Source organism: Condylura cristata, unplaced genomic scaffold (assembly GCF_000260355.1).
Source record: "Condylura cristata isolate star-nosed mole 26May11 unplaced genomic scaffold, ConCri1.0 scaffold00023, whole genome shotgun sequence".
Lineage (NCBI taxonomy): Eukaryota > Metazoa > Chordata > Mammalia > Eulipotyphla > Talpidae > Condylura > Condylura cristata.
In genome coordinates this window covers 19377095-19384608 of record NW_004567124.1, presented here as the reverse complement: position 1 = coordinate 19384608, position 7514 = coordinate 19377095, and the positions used below count along the sequence as shown (strand labels likewise).

The following is a 7514-nucleotide window of genomic DNA, read 5'->3' as shown; positions in this document are numbered from 1 at the left end:
TCTTTCTTTCTTTCTTTCTTTCTTTCTTTCTTTCTTTCTTTCTTTCTTTCTTTCTTTCTTTCTTTCTTTCTTTCTTTCTTTCTTTCTTTCTTGCTTGCTTGCTTGCTTGCTTGCTTGCTTGCTTGCTTGCTTGCTTGCTTTCAAGTATAGTCCTATTTGTTTAATATTAGACATGCTTTTACAACTCCCTGGCTCATAGAAATTTGATGTTATACCGCAGTCAATAGGGGTTGCTTTACATTTTTTAGTGGAAGCCTGGCATACTGAAAATAAAAAGCTCTATTCCTCACATCAGTTTGTGCAACCTTCAGATTTTTTTATACTGTTTTCTACATGTTTTTGCCTATTGGCAGGGAAGAAGGTCTTTCAGATTTAATAGTATTTCCCATTAGTTAAGGAGGGAAACATGAGGAGAGGACAAAAAAATTGGAGAGATGTAACAATATCTTTCCTTTTCTTTCACACACTTGAGTCCTATTTAGAACCTTATTTTTATCTTGCATTTCTTTTAATTGAGGGCAGGGACCATTCATCTAACATGGTAGTTAGAATCCAATGTTTTATTGATTTTTTAATAAAAATTAAAATGACTTAAAATCCTATCAGTTTAGAATTCTGACCGTATTTGGAGATTTTTAGCCATTAAAACTAGTCCCTGCAAGTAATGGGGAGCTATGAATAAGCATAAGGTTGTAGCTGTATCTAAAACAGATTATTCTAAATCTTTGTGGATGATTAAATACAAGAATATATTCTTTTCTGCCACTGTAGCTTAAAAGAGAATTCTCAGTTTCTTTAAAAAAAGGAAACATACCAGTTTATATAGAAACTTGTCGAAGTCAAGCATAGCTTCATAGGGTTTCTTGGTAGCCTTTGCTTGGAGTCTGTTAATGGAATAAAGAAAATAAAGAGCCAAATCTTTTTTATATTGACACCAACTAGGAGTTAAACATAACGTTTAGTATGTTAGATATAATTACCAGCATTTAACATATATTAATTCAATCACCTTTCTGATAAACTTATACAATGGTACACTATAATCCTACATTATTAAAGAGGAAACAAGCTCAGATAGGTTAAGTAAACTGCCCAGAGTCACACAGCTAGCAAGTAACTGAGGATTTGAACACAGGTAGCCTTCAATTCCGGCCACAGAGTGATACTACATCCTGACAGGAAAGCAGCGTTTTAGGGAAATGATTCACTTCATATTCCCTTAATTGATTCTACACAGCAGCACAGACTTTAAGGAATATCAGTGGGTACAGAAAAACATTCTAGCAGGGGAATATCTGGGAGTGAGAGAGAAAGATGGAAAAGGCTTACGGTCAGGGTGCTAGACTGTGAATTCACTGAGTTAGGAATCTATTTTGATTTCTGTTACTAAGTACTCATTCAAAGAGTGTTTATAAAGTTAACTAGCTGAATTAGGCAGCAAGAGAACCTTCCCAGGAATCTGTGATAAAGGGAGAGGCAGAGGTAGACCAGTTAAGGAAGAGTAGGAATTTAGGATAAGGGAGAAACATTAGCAAGAAAAACACAGATGAGGTAAAAGGGCTATTAATTCTACTGGCATTTTTTAAGTTCAACATTTGAAAAACTTTTTTTTTTCATGAAATATGTAAGAAGGAAGTTTTTGAAATTTCCAAATATATTTTGCTGAAGTATGGTTTATACTAGTGAACCTCTAATAAGGCCTACATTAGGTTTCTTTACATTTAGTCTAGGGTAACCCTCAGGGCACATCAAGGCTATCTTTTTGGGTGTTCTGTGACTGGCAAATGTCCTCACACTCATTCTCTACTTCATTTCTGCTGATTTAGCCCCTCAACCTGGATTTTCTACACTTTTTACTACTCTTTGGATCTGTCCTTCTCTTCTTACAGCTAGCTCTTACACTTTGAGAAACTGTTAAGTTGCTTAAAGAACATTCCTTATCATTTCTTGTAAGAGTTAACGAGTTAAGACACTCAGGAAACACCCTCCAAATCATCTGCAGTACCTTTTTTCAGCGACACCCTCTTAGAACCTCCTTGAATTGCAATTTGTCCTTAGACTTTGGTTCATTTTATGTTGTTAAAATCAGCTCATCTTTGAGCTCACTCTTTTAAATTACAGGCCTACTCTTTTTTTAATTATAATTTTGTGATATGTCACCTACTGTAACATTCACTTTTAAAAAGTATCCAATTTTAGTAAAAAATTGCTAAAAAGCAATTTTGCATTCAGTACCATTACTTAATTCTCAATCCTTCTGAATGCTTTTCTTTTCCACGAGGAAGATTTGAAGATTACAGACTTTCTGAAGATCACAGATAGAAATTTTTGTGTTGTGCCTATAAATTGAACAGGCATGTGGGATTTATCTATACCCAAATGAAGCTTTCCCCTTCACTTCCTCCAACAATGTACTGTATGAAATATATTTCAGTGCTTCCTGAAAGTTGCTCGGAAAACCATTTTTATACATTTTCAGTGGTTAAGAAATCCTATTCTACACAGATTTGATTTTTAGAAACTTGTAGAAGTCATCTGGAATTGGATTTATAATTTAGTTATAGTGAAGGGGAAAGCTGGGTGATAAAAGCTTTGGTGAGAAGTGCCATAAGATTCTAACTAATGTATTAGGGAACTAGTATTATAAGTTGCAAACAGTGGTCAGAAGTTTGAAAGTAGGACAGGCACAAAGTGATGGTCTCCACCAGACTGTTTTAAGGGCTGTATTTAGTCTCCTGCATGTGGGTATGTTGGAAGAAGTGGGTTAATCTCAATACTTTATGGTTTTCCTTTTTATACTCTAATTTACAAAATAAACAATTAAGTGAGCTTAATTTACCTTGCTTCAGTGAGGGACAATGTATGTACAGGAAGGGAACAGGGACAGAAGGGGAACAAAGAACCAGCCCAAGAAAGACCAACTAAATAGGCTGTTTTTCTAGTTTACTTCTTCCCCAGGGCAGGGTATGGTTATGGGCTTATTATTATTATTTTTTTTTAAAAAAAAGTCTTGTACTTAAGTCCTAGGACTGGTGGAGTAAAAGAAAATAATGATAACTTTTAGTGATTAATTAACAGGGTAAAGTGGATAAGAAAAGCAATGTTACTTCAGATGAACTGTTGAGTAGAATGTTTATGAAGGCTATTTGGACGATGTATTTTTATATAATAAACCAAAGGCCATTTTTTGTGTAACACATTTGTTCAGTTACAATGTTTCAAAGCACTACAAAGTTGAATAAGAACAAACCTGTAAAGTTCTTTGTCGATTATTTCCTGCCGCAGTTTCAGATATCTTATCTCTTCACTGATTCTGTATTTTTCCCTATAAAATAAAAGCTTGGAGTGAAATTTTAAAATTAAGCAGGCATTTCTATTTGGAAAAGGAGAAACCAACAATATGCTGACTTTCTATGAGCTGGGAAAAGTCCTTCAGCATTCCTTCCTTCTACACTGCTTGATGTGAAAATCCCTCAGCCCTCAGCCCAATCCCTCTTAGTACAAGTACCAAAGTTATTACCCACCACACCTGAGTATGGCGTTTTCCTATTCTTCCCATTGAGCATGGCTGGGCTGTGCGTGCACACATGGGAAAGCTTGTGGGAGGGGGATGTGGAGCCACGGAAAGCAGAGGTTCAGCCTTTCACCCGGTCTGCTGGAGAGGACAAAGCTGGCTCTTCGTCCCTTGCCTTCTCTTTGATGTGTTTCTTGAACAGCATCAGGGAGAAGGATGCTACCCAAAAGGGAGGATGCCATTTTTTCTGAGCATTGACCTTGATATGGGCCCTGTCAACTTGTTTTCATAAAAATGAATGAATATCCTCTCATGCCATTTCTGACTGTTATGAACACTTAGATGAAGCACAAACAACTAAAATGGTTTCCCAAGAAAACATTTCAAAAGCCCTCCCTGCCTTGTTTTCCTCAATATCACCTAGCTGCCACCTGCCTCCAGGGAACTCTACTACAGACAACCTTTCTGTTCTTATATTCCAGTCTCCTCCCTGAGGCTTTCTCCTGGCCTCCCCATGTGGGATGCTCCTTCCAACCACACCACAGAAAAGTTTCCTTCCTTTTTCCAGTCTCTGACTCTTGTGGCTTCAGGGTTACAATATACAACCTTGACACTTACCTGATAAGAGTCTGTGTATGTAAGCTGCCCAGAAGTGACTCTCCTCACTAAAACAAGCGTGGTGTAGATAGTTCTTATAATCACTTCCAGCTCTAAAAGAGTCTAATTCTTTTTTTTTTCAATAATTTTATTAGTTTATTTTTATATCATTTTGTGCCTTTTTCCATCTCAGTTGTAATCCCGGTGAACTTCCCACCACCAGTTCACCCATTTGCCATCACCATATCCCCGTGCACCTTTCCTGCCCCATTTTTTATCCCATTCCTCCCACTACCCCTAAAAAGTGTCTCTGGTATATAAGAATAGTATTACATCAACTTACATTCGGAAATCCTTTCGGTTCTTTGCAAATTGCCTTTTTGCTTCCTTTATAACATCACGGTAAGTTGGGGCAGGTGGTGTAATAGGCTTATGGTTAAGGAAAGATTTCCAATTAGGAGTATTTGGGAGAGGTCAACAATACCCTTCACAGGGGGACCAAAATGGAGAGATCACATGACCTTCCTAGTCATGAAAGGTCTCATATGTAAATGTTAGTAGTGTCCAAAGAAGTACTGTCTTCCCAAGACAACAGTCCCTATCTGCCCGCTTTAAACTTGTGTCCAATTATCTGAACCACACCATTCATAGTACACTATGATTTAACAATTCATAAATCCTAAAATTCCCTTTTTTAAAAGCAGCAATGTATTAAATGTTAATATTAAAAAATGTACCCAAAGTTTTGCAACTGTTTAGGCAGTTCTTTATTTCTATGTATACTGAGTACCTCAAACTCTTTTGACTTTTGAGAGGCTCTGGTGGTAACTGGCAGCACGTGTTGACTGCCTCAGTTAACCTGGCCTCTGCTAGCTGCCTGGAAGAAAGATGGTAAGCAGAACCTCTAAGTGTGCTGTTAATGAGGCTGGGGCTCTTTTGCTGTTCCTCGTACTACCTGAGGCTGTTAAGACTTAACCCTGGTCTTAACCGACATCTGTCTGGTAACGCAGACATACCTCTTTTGAAGCAGAAATTGATAAATAACTAAAGGAGGCATTTTCAGCATTGTGCCTCACTGATAACCTGGGAGCACTTAAGCTACTGTGATCACCAAGGTATAGGGGATGAGACTGTTCTAATATGGTCCTAATTCCTTACCATCAACATACTTCAACTACTTCCATCTTTTTTGGAAGGCAATTTGCCCACTAAAAATTGTGTGCTATTTCAAGTTCTCCTTGATGTTCATTTTAGTCTTGAAATATGGGGTTTAAGAATGCTAATAGAATCTCAGTGGAGTTAGCCAGTGTGTTAGGATTACACATTGATAAATAAGTTTAGGACCATAATTTCCTGGATATTGTATCTCAATTGAGATTTTTTTTTTTAAAGATTTATTTGTTCATACAGAACTGGAGTACAGGCCAGAGGCTCAGGGGCGGCGAGAGGCTTCACCAGAGACAGAGTGGGGAGCAGAACAGGCAGATCAACGAAGTACACTGCTGAGGGGAGCAGCGGGCGGGTCAGGAGAGGTCTGCCTCGCCATGTGGTCACCTCTGGGGCAGGCGGGAATTGAACTCATGCGGAAGTGGCTTTAGTTTCTCAGTGCTGTGCTTTAACCCGTTGCGCCACCAGGAGGGCCTCAATTGAGATTTTTAAAAAAAGGTATAAACAAATTATTTCACAAGAAAGATTCTCACAATAAACTTGTATAAAATCTACGTCTTTTCTAAAAAGCTCTAAACAATTCAGTAAGCAGCTTCATTCACTTATACTTTGAGCATTAAGCTCTTAGAATTAAGCAAAAGAACACTGATTTTCTGTGCATTCAAAACTACTTTCTTAGCATACTAGAAGTGGCATACATAATGTTAGAACTGGTATAACACAATGTCACAAAGGCTAAAGGCAAGGAGCTATGCCAAGTAGGAGAAATGCCAACTAGGTCATAAAAGTCAAGTTGAAGACCTAGAAGGGGTACCTAACAGGGCGGTGTTATTACTCATCCAATGATTACTTCCTGGGCATCTGCTGCCTGCCAAGCACTGTTCTGGACCCTGGAGATTTTATAAAGTGAACAAGATACACAAAATTTTTACTGTCATATGGCTCACTGTGCATGTGTGCATGCATGTGTGTACATGTCAAGGGGCCGAATATAAGCGAGCACATGCGATCATTTTAAAAGGAGATAAGTACCATGAGAGACATGAAATAGGATATTACTAGAAGAGTTCGACTGGGAATGAGCATGAGGGGAGAAAGCATTAGGTAGAGAAGGTCTGAATATCAGGGAGAAAGAGGAGCTTGCTATTTCATTTGAGTAGTAAGAAGGGCAGGGTAGCTGGAGCAGAGAAGGCGATTAGAAAGGAAATTAGAGGGAGGGAAGGTGCTGGATCTTCTAAGGGACATTTTAGCTCATAGAAAAGTAAAGTAGGAAGTTACTTAAGCGGGTGACTTAGTGAGTTATGCCTTGATTCCTATGTGATGAGCAGTTAGTGGAAAGGAGAGGAAAATGTAGGACAAATTAGGAGGTCGTTTCTATATTTGAGACAAGAGCAGGTAGTGGTGCTTAGATTAGGGTGGAAATAGAAAGAAGCTAACATTTCAGCATATACTTTGAAGTGGACAGAAATAAGTACTACCATGAAATGGATGTCCTGAAGACCAGAATAAAATTATAGAGCTTCAGGAATTTCTAACAACTTTGGGCATTGTGTCTGGCATTGGTGTGGTCATTTGGGGCGGAGAGTCATGCCCTTTAGCCAGCTCTTATCTTTCCCTTTCTAATCAGCACCAATACAGTAGACTATCAGCAGTTTCCCAACAATTAAAGCTTGATACCAGCTTGTCAAGTTAGCCTTCTTCATGATTTTGTGCATCAAACCTGTAGGGCACTAAAGCTAACTAGGAAACCTTGAAGATATTGTGTTTGAGGTGGTGGTGTGTGGTGCCATAGTTGGGAATTGAGCTGGAAAGAAAAGGAGTTAACTCTCTGGGTAGCTCACATATGCTAGGTGCGGTGATCTCGTCTTTAGTTATAGTGACTGGTGTCTTTACTTAAATGAAAACAGCCCTTCATTGTCTAGCAGCGGCCATCCCAGGAAGTCTCTTCCTGGTGACAGTTTCATTTTGAGCTGGTGTTTTCATTGTGCTCCTGTTTCATTGTGAAAATCCTGTTTTCACTGTGCCACTGAGGGCAGCTTGTTTTACTGAGCCAGGCTGTATTTGAACAGTATTGTTAGTGAATCAACAGGTCAGAAACACAGCCCTGTCTTTAAGATGATATGACACTCGTGTATTCTGATCACACTGTACAACTTACCTTATCTTTAGGATCTTCTAAGTGACATTACTGGACTGCATTTATTGGAAATACATTTTTTCCTTGATATGGATCAAG

At 38.4% G+C, this 7514-nt stretch overlaps 1 protein-coding gene across 1 annotated transcript in view; it reads right to left on the bottom strand.

Annotated features, from left to right (window-relative positions):
- The window catches only part of FAM227B (family with sequence similarity 227, member B), a 151072-nt gene that overhangs the window by 1647 nt on the left and 141911 nt on the right, over positions 1 to 7514 (bottom strand). The window contains exons 13-14 of the mRNA XM_012728766.1: positions 4455 to 4530; positions 815 to 884 (exon numbers count right to left, since the gene is read on the bottom strand). Coding sequence (XP_012584220.1) covers positions 815 to 884; positions 4455 to 4530 — 146 coding nt within the window. The remainder of the gene's footprint in view (positions 1 to 814; positions 885 to 4454; positions 4531 to 7514) is intronic.